An 18747-nucleotide genomic window follows, 5' to 3' on the forward strand; every position below is an offset into this window, starting at 1 on the left:
TCACATATGATTTTTGTGCAACCACTATCACATCCAAAGACTTTTCTGCCACCAGAGACCATTGAGTTCTCTTCTGCACTGTCCCCAACTCTCACACCTTGGTTCTGTTCTAAGTGGAGTCTCATAGTACCGGTGTGACCTTTGGGGACTGGTGTTTTTTAGTCAGTGTGACATCCTGTCCTCAAGGCCATCCAAGGTGTTGTGCAATAGTTACTTTTTTTTTTTTTTTTTTTTATGTTTTGGTTGTTTCCAGGTTCGGGCAATCACAAAGCTGCTGTGGGTGTCATATTCCTATGTGGTTTAAGTTGTAGTCTTCCTTATTCTTGTGTATTCTTGAACAAATACGCAAGAGAGCAGACGCTGGGTCAGAGGGTGAGAGTGCGTGTTTAAATCGTTATTAGAGAAATTGCCAAAGCATTTTTGCAGGCAGTTCTGCATCCATTTCTCACTCTCAAAAGAATGAGAGGTCTGTTTCCACGGCCTTCTTATCCATGGGACGGTGTGACTCTTCATTTGGTCAATAGGAGCATGTATGGATAGGAATTTGACCTACCTCTTCCTGCGGCTTTTAGTCATTACGTATTTATTCAAACAATATTTGGGGCCCTGTTACTTAGCGCTGTTGCCAGTACAGCACTAAGCTTGAGGCTGGCAAGATGGTGAGAAACGTGCTTGTCATCACACCTGATGACTGAACTCAGTCAACCTCTTGAATCCTCACAGTAGAAGTAGAGAGCAGACTCTTGCAAATTGTCCACTTGTCCTTTGACTTTCACATATGTACACACACACACACACACACACACACGGGGAGGGGGGTAAAAGAAAATGGAGCTGGTGAAATGATTCAGCAGCTGAAAGGTAAAGGCTACTTGCAACCAAGAGTGATGACCTGAGTTTGATCCCTGGTATCCATATGGTGGAAGGGGAGAATCCACATTGACAAGTTGTGCTCTGACCTCCACAGGCACTCTATGGCACGTGCCTGCCTCTGCCCCCCACGGACACTAAATACATACAAATATAATACTTTATTTTTTATTAAAAAAGGGGGCTTGCCTCTCATGCTGTGCACATCTTTAATCCTAGCACTTGGGAAGCAGTGGAAGGAGAATCTCTGTGAGTTGTAGGCTAGCCAGGGCTGTACAATGAGGCCTTATTTTAAAAAACAAAACAAAACAACAACAACAACGAAGTAAACTAGACTAGAGAGATGGCTCATCAGTTAAGAGCACTTGTTGCAGAGGACCTGGGTTCAGTTTCCAGCACCCACATGGTAACCCAGTTTCAGGAGATCCAATGCCCTCTTCTGGCACTAGGCACACATGTGGTACACAGACACACATGCCAGCAAAATACTCATAACAGAAATAAGTCTTTTGAAGAAAAAACCAAAAAGATAGCGTTCTCGATCATGTGTGCATGGCATATACATTATATAAATGTGTATATTCTATATATTTGTCATGTATACACAATACACATACATTTGTATGCACAAAGAACATGTTATATGACATACATACTATTCATGTATAAGACATATATGTGGATATGATATTTATTTTCTATGCTATGGTATGTATTTATATACTTGTGTTTATCAGACTCTATGTATATGCATACTGTTTATGCTAATGTATGTGTATATACATATGTACATATATATCACGTGTACATGATATATATTTATGGTGCTTTGTATGATGTGTGTGTATATTTTATATTGTATATGGTGTAGATTCATCTGTATTGCTTTGTGTATAGTTATGTTTGTGTATATATAATAGTCTATGGTGTTTTTATACATGTGCATGCATATATTAGATATACATTAATGTATATAAGTGTATGGATATATGTTAGGGTATATTTATGTGTTATGTAAGTATCTATGATGGCTTATACATGCATTTATGTAATTAGATATTCATATATACATAGTGTGATGATGTATATTTGTGTATCTCTATGAGACTGTGATAACTTAAACATGTTTACGTGTTTATATGTATATTAGCTATATATTCATGCATGTGGTGTGGTATAACTTACGTGTGTTGGTATGCATTTATGTGTATCTGGATGTGCATGGTGTACATTTATGTGTCTGGTGTATGTTCACAAATACTTTTGTTCTTATATCATATATTATTCGTCTCTGGCTGGGTCATAGTGCAGATTCTCGGTGTTAGTAACTTGCTCCCGCACATCTAGCTTAAGGGCGGGTGCGGCCTCCTCCGCGGGGCTCTCAGTCTCCAGGAACGTGCGCGACCCCGTCGTTGTCGCTGGGGGGGGGCTCGGCCGGCGACGTGACGCACGTACGGAAGGGTGGTGCGCCCCCGCGGAGCCGCGCACGCAGGCAAGCCCAGAGGCTGCTGGGAAGAGCGCCGCGCTACTGATGGCCAGCGCCGGCGCTCGCGCTCGCGGGGGCTGCCGGGAAGAGCGCCGCACTGTCGATGACCGGGCCGCGCACGTTCACAAGGCCGCGCGCGCAGCGCGGGCGGTCACCATCTTGGTTCCGACGGCAGCGCGGTGCAGGCGCGAGTCGGGGCGCCCCTCGCTCGGCGGTGGCGCGCCGTGGATGAAGCAGCGCGGACGGGCCGGCCTCCAGCGTCGCCGCGCTCGCGCCCGCGGGCAGGGCGGAGAGCGCAGAGTCGCAGGCGGGGCGGCGCGGGACAGCGAGGCCGCGACCCTGCCGGGCCCCGCCCAGCCCGCCGGGCCCGCCCCCGGCCGCTCCGCCGCCTGCCGGGCCGCGCAGATGGGATAGGCGGCGAAGATGTTCAGCTTCGAAGGCGACTTCAAGACGAGGCCCAAGGTGTCTCTCGGTGGCGCGAGCAGGAAGGTGAGGCGGTGCGGCCCGAGGTGTTAACCGAACCCGGGCCAGAGGCGAACGCCGGCCTGTCAGCACCCGGGTGGTGTGTGCTCGGCAGGCCGCTGCGGAGCGAGCTCGGGCTGGGCGGTGCTGGGGCGCAGTCCTGACCCGGCTGTGAGGAGGCTCCTGAGGAGCGCTGTGGAGCCGCGGAGAGAGCGACAGGGTCATTCATCGCGACCTCGCCGCGCCTGTCCAGGGGCCGCAGTTTTGACCTGGAAATACACGTGCACCGGCAGTCTCCCGGTCGGGGCGTTACACGGTTAGCTCTCCAGCTGTGCGAGACATCCCCCACCCCCCGTCCTTTAAATAAGAACTATTACTTGACGTACCCGCTCATCACAAGCGTAGAGTGTCCACAGCCTAGGGAAGAGTCCCTCGTGCCTGTGAAGTGGCCGGGGGCAGGTAGGCAAGGTCTTCGTAGCCAGCGCCTCGCTTTAGCCTGTCCCACTCAGGGCATTGCAGAGTTGTGCCTGCCTGAGACCTGGGGCCCGGCCGCATCTGGACGTTCCCCCGTGAAGGTGGAATGAATGACACTTCTGGCATTCTGGGCAGTCTGAAGAGGAGGGCAGCCAGCCCCGACGCTCTAGGCCGAGTCCGGAATCCAGAATCCAGACAGGACCCCTAGAGTTAAGTTAAGAGGTTTTTTTTTTTTTTTAAAGCAAGTTTTTAAAGTTTTATTTAAAAACACTTTTATGGCTAGGCGGTGGTAGCGCATGCCTTTAATCCCAGCGCTCGGGAGGCAGAGATAAATGGATCTCTGTGAGTTCGAGGCCAGCCTGTACAGAACGAGTTCCAGGACAGGCTCCAAAACTACAGAGAAACCCAGTCTCACACCCCCCCCCCCCAACCCCTCATTTTTTATGTTTGCTGGCATATATGTATGTGCACCACATGCTTGTTTAATTCCAGTAGAGGTCAGAAGAGGGTTTCTGATCCCCTGGAATTGGAGTTAAGGACAATTGTGAGCTGCCATGTGGTTACTAGGAACTGAATTCAGGTCCTTTGTGAGAGCAGTAAGGATCTTAACTGCTCAGCCATCTCCTCAGCCCCTTAATGTAAATTCTTTTCAAAATTTATTATTATTGTGTATGAGCAGTGTGCTGGACCATTGCTGCAGCTCAAAGGATTTTTATGTGGACACACCCATATGTAAATGATCACCTCCTATTTCTCATAAAGAATATTCCTGGCATTCCAATCCATAGTTGTTCTTACTGGGAGGTGACTGCTTTTCTGACTTCTGTTAACCACAGGTCAGTTTTAACTGTTGAATTTGGTGCAGGTGAGGCCAAATGAAGTGGGTGCAGCTTGATCAGTCTTGCTTCTTCAGCTAGGTATTGTTTTTGATAGATCCTCTCATCCCACTGTGTCCCCATTGGTCCAGGACAACACAGTTAACCCAGGTTGGTTTTCATGGATGCTTGTTGCATTTGTCTTGTTGAATGTTGCTAGTGAGCTGGCTCATACCTTACACATGTTTTTCTGCTGGTGTTCATTGCCTGTTTGTGTCCCTAGCTGCTGTGCCCACTACCCTGCAGCCAGCAGAGTCATAGGGCACCAGTGGCTCACATCCTTGCCAACATATGGTATTGAGAGTCTTTGGAATTTTCACCATTCTGGGGGGTGTACTTTTTTCATGTTAAAATTTATTTGAAATCTTCCCCTTCTTGAGTTTAGTGGAAAATGGGAATTTTTTTTTTTATTGAATAGGTCTTTTCCTTTTTTAAAAATTAAATGAATATTTTTATGCTTATTATCTGTAAAGGGTTTTATGTTGGAAAAGTCCAAGACTTGATGAGTTTATAATAGTTTTGCTGGGGAGATAAGACATATTCTGAAAAGTTAAAGAATGGTATACTAATGACTGGTTTTTTATTTCCCTCAGGCTGATACAGAAATGCAGAATTGGTTGGCTTGGTCTAGAAAGGTGGGAAGAAGTAGGAGGGGGTTGAAGTAGGTGTGTGCTGGGTTCCACTGCTTCAATTCTACCATCTACTTATATTTTGTTATATTTGAGACAGGGCCTCACACTGTAACCCTGGCTGGCCCGGGACTCACTGTGTAGCCCAGCCTCAAGCTTACGTACAATCCTCCTGCCTCTGCCTTCCAAGTGCTGAAATCACAGACAGGAATGTAGCAACACTCACAGCTACAAGTCAGTGTTTCTGAAATCAGGATACATCCTTATGGCAAGGTTTATTTGGCAGGTGTGTGTGTGTGTGTGTGTGTGTGTGTATCTTAGCAGTCATTTGATTGCAAGTACACTGAAACTAAGTGCAGAAAAGCAAGCAAACAAACAAAACAACCCCTGAGAGGCATGATGCTATTTCATAGAATGTACAAGTCAAAAACTGGCCAGTTTCCATGCTGCCAGTACCATGGTAGTTTAGCTCAGCCATTCTCCTTGAGCTGCATTCTTGACTCTGTATATAGGTTCTGTTCATTTATTTCATTCTAGTCAGCCAGTGGCCATGTATGACTTCTTGGTTGAGTGCGTTGGTCTCCATTCCTGAATCTCTGGAGAGGAAATGCTTGACTGGGTCATGGTTTCCATTTGTGAGCTGAGTCCCAACTTCTGAGGAATATGGAGATGGGGTCTTTCAGCACAGATTATTCTAGGTGTGTGCCCAAGCCAGGAGAAGGCTACAGAACAGGGCTTGAGAAATGAATGCTGAAGTTCCTGTGGGGTTCAGGCATGTGTGCCCAGAGGAATCTGGATTGACATGCATGTATGGGGGATGTCAGTGAACTGGTGGCTTAGTTGCTGAATAAAGTTTGAGACAGGAAGGAATACAGATAAACCTTGGAGATCTAAGGAGACTGATGTCTGGGGAGTGGGTTTATAAGAGGGAATAGTGGGCCAGAGGTGCTGAATGCCGAATAGGTGCTTCCAGATAACATCATAATCTAGATTTGGAACTGGAAAACTTTGGTGACTGGAGAGTGTGCCCCTTAGGGTAACAGGAGCTGAAGTCCAGACTTGAGTTTGTGAGAGATGGAGGGAAGGGTGCATTGCCTCTCTATAAAAGACTAGAAGATTAGATGACAGGAAAAAAGAATTTGAAGTCTAAGGAAGGTTTGGGTGATGGGGTAATTTGACCAAGTTTTACAGAGTGAGACAAAGCAAGGAGAGGGGAGACAGGGCATAAAAAATACAGGGAAAAGACTGGATAAACCAGATGTATCTAGTTGGGAACTACTTTCCGATTGAAAATGAGAATAAGCTGAGCAGTGGTGGCGCATGCCTTTAATTCTAGCACTTAGGAGGCAGAGGCAGGTGGATCTTTATAAGTTCGAGGCCAGCCTGGTCTACAGAGTGAGTTCCAGGAAAGGTGCAAAGCTACACAGAGGAACCCTGTCCTCGAAAAACCAAAAAAGAAAAAAGAAAATGAGGATAGATGTGGATTTAGAAAAGTTGTAGGTGGGAGGAATGACTTTAACATCTTTGCAAGTTTCCATAGTTACTTAATCTAATAGTGGTAGTAAAATTATAATCACTTCAATGTTTGTTTGTTGCTTTATCCTTCAGAGCAGCTTTAGGCTTCAGTCAGTGGAGCAGGTTGTAGAGTACCTATGTGTTGATGAAGTTTTTCCTGTGTAGTATTGTCAACTGAAGTCCACAGTGTTCTGCACTGTGCATCTTGATTCTGCCAGTGACTACTATGATGACCTAATGCTAACCCTGTATCATACAGAATAGTTTCCATGGCCTTTGAACCCCATTGTTCTCTATGTAGCCACTGTCCTCCCTCTCCGTACGCCTAGCAACTGCTGATCTTTTCCTGTCTACATAGCGTTGCCTTTTCCAGAATGTCAGTGTTGGAATCGTATTTAAAAAAAAAAAAAAAAACACAGCCTTTCAGAATGACTTCTTTCACTTTTATATGCGTTTTAAGGTTCCTCTATATCTTTTCATGCCTTGCCTGCTATTTTAATTTTTAAATTATATTTATTTTATCTGTATGTGCATTTGTGTGGTTTTATGAGCACCATAGAACTCCTGTGGAGGTTAGAGGGCATCTTGTTGAAATCAGTCCTTTCCTTCCACATGTAGGTCCCAGAGATCAAACTCAGGGTGTTAGGTTCAGCTGCAAGTACCTTTACCCACCAGCCTGCATTTTATTTTGTATTAATTAATAGTATTTTATACACATATATAAAGTACATATTTTTTTAAGAGTGGTTTAAGGTTTATAGAAAATGGGTGGGAACATAAAGTTCTCAAATATCCCTTCTCACTTTTTACTATTTACTACAGGTTTTTTTTGTTTCTGTCATTGGTATTAAACATTTTCTATGGTTTGACTTTTGCATATTGTCTGGGTTTTTTGTTTGTTTGTTTGTTTTGGTTTTGGGGTTTTGTTTTTTTTCCCGAGACAAGGTTTCTCTGTCATTTTGGTTCCTGTCCTGGATCTTGCTCTGTAGACCAGGCTGGCCTCGAACTCAGAGATGTGTCTGACTCTGCCTCCCGAGTGCTGCAGTTAAAGGCATGCGCCACCACCGCCCGGCTTGTTTGTTTTGTTTTTAAGACAAGCTCTTCCTATGTAGCCCAGGCTTGCCTAAAGCAGTTCTCCTCCTTTAAGCTTCTCATGTGAGTCACCACACCTGGCCCTGCAAATGGACTTCTTGCCTTTAGCAATCTGCTTGTCTTTTGTATCTTGATAACTCTTCTCCTATTTAATATTTCATGGTATGTACCAGTTTGTCTTACTCAGCTGTATTGAGTGACTCATGATTGCTTCCAAATTCTGGGCAATTATGAGTAAAGCCACTATAAACATTTGTGTGTATATATGTTTTGAATTGGGGTAAATACCAATGAGTACCCTTTTTATTCTTACTGTGTTTCCTGCAATGTTGGGGACTGAACCCAGAGCCCTGTGCATAGTAGACTAACTAACTGTTCGACTGAACCATGTCTCCAGCCCCTGGTTTTTTTAAACAGCTTCTCGATATATAGCTCAGGCTGGCCTGGAACTCCTGATTACTCTGCTGGAATTACAAACAAGTGCTAGGATTGTAAGTGTGTGAAGTGTGCATCACCACACCTGGATGCCTGTATGGTTTTTTTTTGTTGTTGTTGTCATTGCCTGGAGGCAGTGGTAGGCGGATCTCTGAGTTCTAGGCCAGTCTGGTCTGCAGAGTAAGTTCCAGTACAGCCAGTGCTGTTATACAGAGAAACCCTTTTTTGAAAAACAAAACAAACGAACAAAAAAAAAAAAAAAAAAAAAAATCCCTAAAATTGTATTTTGGTTTTGTTTTGTTTTGTTGTTTGTTTGAGTGTATAGATTCTAAACATTAAGTCTTTGTCAGATATTTCTTTCTGTTCTGTAAGGTGTTGCCTCTTTTTGCTGGTTTCTTTTGCTGTACAGAATTGTTTTTATTTAAAAAATTTATTTATTTATTTTGTGTGTGTGTGTGTGTGTGTGTGTGTGTGTAGCAATATCCTAAATAAAATATTTCTGTTCTAGAGGGAGGGTCAGTAAGACATGGAAAATAAACAACTTGCAACTCTCTGAACCTTGTTAAGATTCACAAGATCCCTTCCTGTTTATATAAACAGTAAGGAGACTCTCTAACTTGTTGAGTGGTCAACATGTCCTGCAGAAAGCTCCAGGGATGCTACTTCTGTGAGGGTCTATAATGGGATGAGGGGCTTGGGGATTTAGCTCAATGGTAGAGCACTTGCCTAGCAAGCGCAAGGCCCTGGGTTCGATCCTCAGCTCTGGGGAAAAAAAAAGACAAAATACAATGGGATGAGGTTTTTTAGTGATACCTTTGAGCTGTCCATATTCTACAAAGAATCAAGTAAACTAGTTGGTTCATCAAGTTAGACTTTGGTGGAATGTTTCTTTGGTTTGTTGTTGGTGTCCAGTCTGCAGTGAATAGACATTTGTTTAGTCTCTCCAGGAAAAGTCACACAACAGAGTGTGTATTTAGGGGAATTGTGTATACCATGGTGGATGTGTGGAAATCAGAAGAGATATCTACCTTAGTTTGAGGCAGGGTCTCTCTTGTTTCTGCTACTGGGCTGTGTATTCCAGCCCCCCCTGTTTAGTTTTACATAATCTTGTTTGTCCACTATTTTTTAAAAGACTTTTAAAAATTGTATGTGTATAAGTGTTTTCCTGCATGTATGTTGTACGTGCATTATGTGTGTGCTTCATGCCTATGGAGGTTAGAAGACTTCAGATCCAATGGCACTGGAGTTATGCATGGCTGGGAAACAAGAAGGTGCTGAGAATGAGAACCAAACCTGGGTCCTCTTTGAGAACTTCCGAGTGCTTCCCCCCACCCCCTTTTTTGAATTTTTTTCAAGACAGGGTTTCTCTGTAGTCCTGGCTGTCCTGGAACCCACTCTGTAGACCAGGCTGGCTTTAAACTTAGAGAGATCACCTGTCAAGAACAAGTGCTCTTAATCACTGAATATCTTTCCAGCCCCAATATCTTTTCTTGTAAGGTCTATTGTCTGTTTTTTTTGTTTTGTTTTTAAGATTTATTTATTATGTATACAGTGTTCTGCCTGTGTGTGAGATCTTATTATAGATGGTTGTGAGCCACCATGTGGTAGCTGGGAATTGAACTCAGGACCTCGGGAAGAGCAGCTGGTGCTCTTAACCACTGAGCCATCTCTCCAGCCCTATTATCTGTTTTTATATTTTTAATTTTTATTAATTTTATTGCGTGTATGTTTTGCCTGCATGTATGTTTGTGCATACGAGCATGCTTAGTACCTGCAAAGAGGGAATTGGATCTCCTAGTGTTGGGGGAGCCTCAGGGCATTTTCTTTGGGGGTTGCTTACTTCTGTTTCCTTGTATATTGCACTAGACAACTGTTGCCCTCAGTTGTCTCTTCTGCTGGATGCTCTCTTTCATTGACTTTTCTGTGAAGCAGAGCTGTTAGTGTCCTATAGAGGAAGCAATTAAGGGTAATTAAGCAGAACCCACTATAAACTGGGATGCTTGAGCCCTGGTCTGCTCTCAGTCCACTATGGGACAGTACTGTGCAGCTTCCTTGCTGTGAGCACTGCTGTACCTGTGGTTGGATGTTCAGGACATAAGAAAGGAACATTTGGCTCTAAATCTGTCTGAATGTGATTTCCTTAAGTCTGGCAAATAGCTTGGTGCCTGTGTCATTTATGTGTTGTGGAACTATTTATTACAAAGGATGAAACTGTCAAAAGTACCCTGGGAACTGGTCTTTGGCTTAGTTGTGTGCTTTTTTGTTTGTTTGTTTTTTGTTTGAGACAGTCTCACTATGTAACCCTGGCTGATCTGGAACTTCTTACTTACCAGGCCTGCCTCTGTCTCCCAAGTGCTGGATCTGGAGACATAAATTGCCATGCCTGGCATGACAATATAAATTTTACATTTTACTTTATTTTATGTGACTGAATGTTTCACTTGTGTATGTCTGTTTACCACATGTGTGCCTGGTGCCACGAAGAAAATGTCAGATCCCCTGAAACTGGAGTTACAGATTATTGTGAGATGTGTGGGTGCTGAGAATTGAACCAGGGTCCTCTGGAAGAGTAACCAGTACTCTTAACCACTGAGCCTTTTCTCTAGTCCCTGAACCTGTAATTCTTGGTAATGAGGAAGTGGGCTTTCCTTGTTTTAATTAAACATTTCCAGGGCTAAGGAGATGGTTCAGGTAGTGGTAGGTAAAGTACCTACTGTACAAGTTTGAAAACCTGAGTTTGGATCCTTAGAACCAGTGTTAAAATTGGTTGTGGTGGTATATGTGCGGAGAACATGGACCTGTAACTGTAAGGCACTTGAGTAATTGGGATGTCCACATGATATTTGTCTTTTGAATGTGCTCAGTCTATTCATACAAACATTTCTTGTAATGTCATGCTAATATAAAAGTTAAACAGACATCAAGTGGGGACAGTTGTTTGGGTAGAAATGCTGCTGCAGGGTCCCGCTGGGGAATCTTTTTTGGTGAGAGTGCTTCGGAAACTTGCAGGCTGGATGCACGTTCTCTGAAAATCCTCCAGCTGTAGCAAGCTGGGAGGGTGGCACTGATAGAAGTCCTGTGTGGGCCTGGCCACAGTGCCAGAAGCTCAGTGGTAGCTGAGGCTAGGGCCACTCACAGAGTGTCAAGTCCTCTTGCTGATAGGTATCAGTATAGAGGCTAGAGAAGGCTAGAGACCATTACCAAGCCACACAAAATGACTTTTAAGTTACGTTCCTTACAGCATGCCTATAACTAACCCTAATAATGGAGGGAGAAAGGACAGGTGAATCCACAGGACTTGCTGGCTAGCCAGTCTATCAAAGCAGGGAGCTCTGTGTTCAGTGAGAGGCCCTGCCTCAAACAAAGACAGAAAACAAAAAACAAAAAGAGAGTGGTAGAGGAAGGTACCCAAAGTTGATCTGGCCTCCACATTTGCATGCATGTTCACAAATACAATATATACACATTTCCAATTTCTAGTCAATGGTCTTTGAAGTGTGTGAGTGTGTGCATGTTGTGGTATTTTTGAGGAATTCAGAGATCATCTTTTGGAAAGTGGTTCTGTTGAAAACGAAGATAATAACAAATTGAAGAGAGTAGTGAAGGCTAGGTATGGTGGTGCATGACAGCATTTGGTAGGTAGAGGCAAGACTATTTCTGTGAGTTAAAATAATAAATAGCAGGCAGATCTCTGTGAGCTTGAGGCCAGCTTGCTCTACAGAGTGAGTTCCAGGACAGTCAATGTTACACAGAGAAACTTTGTCTCGGTAAAAATAAATAGATAAATAAATAAGCAAGCAAATAAACAAATAAGTTCAATTAAAAAAGTAAAAAGTAAGAAAATAACTAGTTTACATGGGCAATAATTAAAACAGTGGGAATAAAATAGTCTGCTTATCTTTTTATTCTTCCTCCCCTTCCCTCCCAGGTATATATTTTAGACTTGACTTCTAGACTTTCCACAACCTCCCAGTGTTGTGCTCTCTGTGTTTAATCATGTAGGTATCCACGTTCCTCTCCTTTTTTACAACATAGTCTGAAGCTCCTTGAGCCGTTCTGCCTGACTCTTCCACCTAATCCAGCTGGGAAAGGAAAGGCAGGCAGGTCCACTGCATTCTTCTTCTGAGTGGCTCTGGGACTGGCTGCAGTGAATGTTGCCACTGCTGATGGTTTAAATGGCCATTAAAGTTGCTTTCAAGATTAATTAGATTAGTTGATTAGTTTAGGGGTGTGTGTGTGTGTGTGTGTGTGTGTGTGTGTGTGTGTGTGTATGTGTGTATTTTAATTGTTGATTAGTCAAACTTGCTGTGTATAGATCCAGATTGTCTGAAATTTATAGCCACCTTCCTGTCACTACTTTTTAAATGCTGACATTATAGGCCTGTACTACCATACCTGGCAGAATTTTTCATCTTCTCTCTAATTCAAATAACATTTCAAGGAGTATTTTTGTGACTCATTACTGTCTGTAGACTAAATTCCTCGAAGTGAAACTTCTAAGTACAAGGCTTTGGATTGAATAGGTATTTCTAAGTTATCTCTGAGGAAGTTATGCCAGTATATAAAAGAGCCTGTTCTTCCTATCTGCCCTGCACATTGCATTAGTTAACTTTATATAATCACAAACACGTTAGAAATAAGTTCAGGATCGCAAAGAAAGAGACTGCTAAGCTGGACAGATGGCTCAGGGGTTAGGAGGTCCTGAGTTCAATTCATTACAACCATTACAACCATCCATAATGAGATCTGGTGCCCTCTTCTGGTGTGCAGATATACATACACACATAACACTGTATACGTGATAAATAAATCTTTAAAAAAAGAGACAGACTTTACTCCTGCTCTCTGGGAGAGCAAACATACACCAAGACAGGAAGTGCATTTGGTTTTTATACTAAAGAAGGTGGTGACTGTGCCTTTTCCCAGTTGGCTGAAGTCGGACCTTACTATCTTATTCAGTTGACTAGTCTAAAAGAATTGGTGCATAGGAAAAGGAGGAAGGGGGAAAGGAGTCATTTCTTCTAGGAGAAAAGGATCAGACAAAAAGATCTTAATTCCTTGTCCTACACGTAAGTTTTATGGTATTAGAAAAGACCCATATTTGATATTTCTTTATAATTTTTCACTTTTTTTCTTAAAATAAGTGAAGTTGAAGTTCTTATGCTTAAGATTTTTGATGGGTCGTGGTGGCACACACCTTATTCCCAGCACTCAGGAGGCAGAGGCAGGTGCATCTCTGAGATCGGTGCCAGCCTGATCTACAGATCGAGTTCCAGGACAGCCAGGGCTGTTACATAGAGAAACACTGTCCCAAACAACAACAACAACAACAACAACAACAACAACAACAACAACAAAAGATTTACTTTCTATTTGGTGCATATACTTTTTGCTGATTTCTCTCTTTGGTTATTGCTTTTCATGTTATTTCTGAGTGAGTTACATTTGTGCTGTTACACATATTTGTTCCTGCCTTGTCACTTGTCTTGAATTTTGGTTATGGTTTGCTTTGTGAAAAATCTGAATTCTATGATCAGATTTACCATTCAAAGCTAAGCTTTGCAGCTGTTGTAGAGAATGTTATCCTCCATATTGAGATTTTTAACATTCAGTAGCAGTGGTTTGTGATGCGGCCACAGGATGGAGCTGCATAGCCCATATTACTTTGTGATTGGAATTTCTGTCTGCCTTGTTTCAGGCTGGTTCATTTTCAGCAACATGGTGAAATTGCACTTTTACTAGTATGAGTCATATTGGAGATTAGGGTCATGCCTGTGCTTGACTAGTTAGATATTACAGGAAAATAGATCTTTTTAAAGTTTGAAGGTGAAGATGGTTATGTAAACACAGGTATTGATTATAACTAGGAGTGTTGTGTGTCTTTATCACATTTCTGACTCTTGGAGGCATCTTTTAGTCTTTGTTGTAAACTTGCCATCTACAAAGGAAAAACACAAGTCAACAAGCAGATTGAGCTTTTTGAGTGTTTTGGGTTTTGTGTATGTGTGTATGTATGTGTGGTGAGTGATAGAATGAACTTGTCCTTTTATGTACCCCAATTCCAGGGGAGGCCACCTACATAGGTCTTATTGTGCAGCCATTTCAAAACCTCTATTGGATCCTGCTGAGCTGTAAAGGTTATGGCTGCAAAATTGTTAAGTGGATAGCTTGCTGCCTAAGTTAGGATTGGAAGTGATGACTAGTGACAAAGCAAATAAGATGGCCAATGAGAGTCCTCTCTGATGACACAGTTGCCATCTATGTGATAGACAGGACCAGATTGTGGAGCCATTGTTCTTCAATGCAGACAGTTGATCTGTTCTCTGGGAAGGAGCAGCCTGTGATAAGCTGCATCAGTGGCTCCTTTACTGAATAACCACAGCTGTGAAGACTTTTCTAATCCCTAAACTAGAGGAAATCCTTTTCAGTTTATTGATGACGCATGACCAGAGCATGCTGTGTGTTGGCTAAACTAGAGGGCACGGTTTGGTTTGTTCCAGTACTGGAAACTATCCAAAACTAAATCTGCTTCCTTCTGTAGGCAGCATCTCTGATCTTGATGTGCAGGAACATTTTAAATTATAACAGTGTCAGTGCATGGCATGTCCACTCTGGTTAAATGCAGATGACAGCTCCAGACTTGTGAATACAGGCCCCTGCTTCTCTCTCACACTGGAGCTGTTAGAGAGCTCTCCTTTGTTCAGGAAGATGCCAGATTTCTGATGTGTAGGGTTTGTCTGATTTGTATTGTTTTTTGTTTGTTTAGGGGTTTGTTTTAGTTTTATTCCTAATCTTTCGTCTATCTTCAAAGTGCTGGTATTACAGTTCTTTATTTTAAAAAAAATCATTTTGGAGCTGGAGTGGGAAGAAACAGCTTAGTTGGAAAAGTGCTTCTCATGTAAGAATGAGGGTCTGAATGTAATCCTCAGTCATGGTAGCAGTGAATGAACTTGCAGTCCTAGTGCTGGGGAGGTGGACCTGCTGGCCACACAGTTTAGCCAAATCAAGGAGCTCCAGTTCCTAGTGGGAGACCTTGAATCTCCAGAGGCAGATAGATTGCTGTGAATTCAAGACTACCCTGGTCTACATAGTGAGACCCTGTCTCAAAACAAAATAAGGAAACAACCAAAAACCCCAAGGTGGACACCTCGTGTGGGATAACACTTTATATAACCCTTAAAATTAAATTTAAAAATTGCCCAGCTGTGGTGGTACTCACCTTTTATCTCAGCACTTGGGAGGCAGAGGCAGGTTGATCTCTGAGTTCAAAGCCAGGCTTGTCTACAGAATGAGTTCCAGGACAGCCAGGGATACATAGAGAAGCCTTGTCTTGAAACCCTCCTCCCCCAATAATAATAATTTTAAAATTATTTTGCAAAATATGGTGATGTGTACCTTTGATCCCAGCAGGTGGATCTCTGTGAGTTGGAGGTCAGCCAGGGCTACATAGAGGGAACCCCTGCTTCAAAAAGTCAATAAAAATAAATAGATAAATAAATAAATATAAATATCTGAGTTGCTTGTGCTAGTACTAGAGTTTGAACTGGAGGCTTCGTACAAGTTAGAAAGGCATTAAGATATATCTCTCCAGATGCCTTTACCAAACTTTTTTTTTTAAAGATCTCACTAAGTAATTCAGGCTGCTCTTGAACTCACCCTCCTAAATAGCTGTGATTATGGGCCTTTGTCTGGTTTAAGATGTAATTTTAAAGGTAATGTATTTTGTTCATGTGTTTATTACAAGTGTTGTATGTACATTTTCTGCCATAGAGATGTAAGATTTTTTTCTTCAAATAAATGCATATACTTAGTTTTTGGTGAGATTATAAGAACAGTCACATTGTGTCCTCTGTTCTAAGCTGGAGTTGATGGCCTCTGAGGTTTTATTTGAGTAATGCTTCTCTGACTCCTGGGTTGGTGTTTACAGGGTTTCTTTGTGGGAGGCCTGCTCCCACCTTTTACAGGGTTCCTATGAAGAGGAGAGAGAAATAAGGAATTAGCAGATAGAAAGATAGCAGAGATGAGACAGACAGAAACACAGGATAGCTTTGGGACGACCTGGATCAAAATCCACTGGCCCCTTCTGTCTTTTCAAAAGGGCGTTTTATAACAATGCCAAGGGGCAAGGGAAAAGATCTCCCCCTTGTTAGATCAAAGCAAACCACACAGCTCAAGTGCAGACCCTTCCACACATGGTACCCATGCACCTGGTCAATCCATCCCCTTATGCAGTCCTACTGGGTAAATGGGCCCCACATTTCTTCCTTGTGATTTGCCATCTTTCCCTTGGTAATTATGAATATCATGAGATTGAGGCCAGGGAAACCCTTGTTCTTAAGCTTTGGGTCACTGGTATCAGCATGCTTCAGTGGGTCTTAGCTGCAGCAGTTACTGCCTGGTATTTAAGACTGTTTATTGACTAGTTGTAGTGAGGATGAGATTGGTTTTTTTGGTTTTTTTGGTTTGTTTTGTTTAAAGATTTATTTATTTATTATGTATACAGTGTTCTGCCTACAGGCCGGAAGAGGGCACCAGATCTCATTATAAATGGTTGTAAGCCACCATGTGGTTGCTGGGTATTGAACTCAGGACCTTTGGAAGAGCAGTCAGTACTCTTAACCGCTAAGCCATCTCTCCAGACCTTGTTTTGTTTTTGAGACATGGTTTATCTGTGTAACCCTGGATGTCCTAGAACTTGCTCTGTAGACTAGGCTGGCCTTGAACTCACAGAGATCCATCTGCCTCTGCCTCCCTGAGTATTGGGATTAAAGGTATGTAGTACCACTGCCTGGCAAGGACAAGATTTCCCCCCCCTGTATTTATTTTATTTTATTTTATTTTTGGTTTTTCGAGACAGGGTTTCTCTGTAGCTTTGGAGCCTGTCCTGGACTAGCTCTGTAGACCAGGCTAGCCTTGAACTCACAGAGATCTACCTGCCTCTGTCTCCCGAGTGCTAGGATTGCAGGCGTGCACCACCACCACCCGGCATCACCCTGTATTTATTCAGTTATTTGTGTAAGTATGGAGTCATGGAGATAGACCTGATCCTATGGATTAAAACAAAATAACTATCATTATTGGGTAATGTCACTTGAATCATGAGAAAATGTTGGAAACCAAAGCAGGTAGACAGGGTCAAGACATAAATTCAAGACAGGAACTGTTATGGATGAGTGTTGGGGTGCAATTAAGTGCTTTGTGAGATGTTGAGAGGGCTTTGGGATCAGGTGAAGTCCATTGGTAGAAAGCTTACATAGTTAATGTTGTACCTGAGTTAGTTTCCTGTTGATAGTCTGGTTGTATAGGGACGTGGAGAAGGACTATACAGACAAGGGAAGCTCAATTTGAAAAAGGACAAGTTTTGATAGCTTTTGTAGCTTTTCTTTGTCTAAGGAGTTGAAAAGGCCAATTTCAAGAACAACTTTTAGTGACAATGGGGAATCCTTTAATAAGTTTAAAGCAAATTGTGTGTCCTTTGGACATGTGTTGATAAAGGCTTTTATTTGAAGTTATCTATGATGAAACTGTAGGTTTTCTTTAGCTTTGCATATTGGTGGAGAAGCTCGGTTCTATATATTATGTGTTTCATATCAATATATGCTGATTTCACAGTACTCATTTGTATATGTGATTCTTCATGTGTCAGAAAAAGCTGGGAGTCTTAACTTTAAGTAGATCTTTGGGAATCCCTTTTGGGTCAGAACATTCTGTAATCTTTGTATTATAATGTTTCAGGCTTGAAATTATAGTCCTAATCTTGTGTCTTTGGATTTAGGAAGAAAAGGCTTCTCTTTTACATCGGACTCAGGAAGAAAGACGGAAGAGAGAGGTAATGGTTTTGACTTGTCTGTAGAATACTCTTTACAAACCTTTTTCTGCAGCTTTTTTTTTTTTTTTAAAGCTTTGCTTTACAAGTGCATGTATGTATGTTATGTGTGATTAACTTCTGCAACAGTTTTGGATTGTGTTAAATTTTGCAGTAAGCTTTTCATTCTGGAACCACTGTAGGAAAAGATAAGATAGATTTAAAGGTTGAGTTCTAGCTGGAGAGAAATGTTGGGGGGTGTTTAGTTGGCCTTTTTGCTTATATGTATAGTGTTCGTATTTCTCCATATAATGCGAAAACTCAACTTTAAGGTATTTGTCTTAGCTGCTTATGAAAAAGATAAAAGGAGCTAATGCCATTCTGTTCTTTTTTTTTTTTTTTTAATGCCTGTTTCCTGCCAGCCTAGCTATGCCAGACTGGTTTCAAATACCATTTTCCTGCCTCCTGGATCGCTGGAATTACAGTTGTGTGCTGTTATATCTGGCTTTGATGTTACACCTTTTGGGGATAGTTACTTCAAACAATTTTGGTGGTTTTATCATAATTCGAGGCCTGCTTTTCTAGATAAGAATTTTGAGTCTTGGTATTTTATTTGTTTGTTTATTATTTATTTATTGGTTTTTTTGAGACAAGGTTTCTCTGTGTAGTTTTTGTGCCTGTCCTGAATCTCACTCTGTAGACCAGGCTGGCCTCAAACTCACAGAGATCCGTCCAGCGCTGCCTCCCAAGTGCTGGGATTAAAGGCGTACACCACCACTGCCCATTTGTTTGTTTATTATTTGATTTTTTTGAAACAGAGTCTCTTTATGTAGTCCTGGCATGGGTTTTGTTATTTCTGTGTAGCCTTGGCTGTCCTGGAACTTGCTATGTATACCAGGCTGGCCTCAAACTCCTAGGTCCACCTGTCTACATCACTGCCCTGGGTCTTTGTAGAGGCCCACAAAGGTTTCCTAGTGAGATCTGAGCTTGCTTCACCCATCAGGGCTGCATTAGAGGATTGCCTGATCATGTGTATGGTTACTAGGTAATTGGAAGGGTTTGCACTTGATTGTGCTAGGGGGAGGGCTTTGATCCATTTCTGGA

At 42.4% G+C, this 18747-nt stretch overlaps 1 protein-coding gene across 1 annotated transcript in view; it reads left to right on the forward strand.

Annotated features, from left to right (window-relative positions):
• The first annotated feature begins 2513 nt into the window (after positions 1-2513).
• The window catches only part of Ube3c (ubiquitin protein ligase E3C), a 117267-nt gene continuing 101033 nt past the window's right edge, over positions 2514-18747 (forward strand). Inside the window, exons 1-2 of the mRNA XM_036180679.1 lie at positions 2514-2845; positions 17614-17667. Of these exons, the coding sequence (XP_036036572.1) occupies positions 2780-2845; positions 17614-17667 (120 nt within the window). The 5' untranslated portion in view covers positions 2514-2779. The remainder of the gene's footprint in view (positions 2846-17613; positions 17668-18747) is intronic.

This window comes from Onychomys torridus, chromosome 3 (genome assembly GCF_903995425.1).
Source record: "Onychomys torridus chromosome 3, mOncTor1.1, whole genome shotgun sequence".
Taxonomy (NCBI): Eukaryota; Metazoa; Chordata; class Mammalia; order Rodentia; family Cricetidae; genus Onychomys; species Onychomys torridus.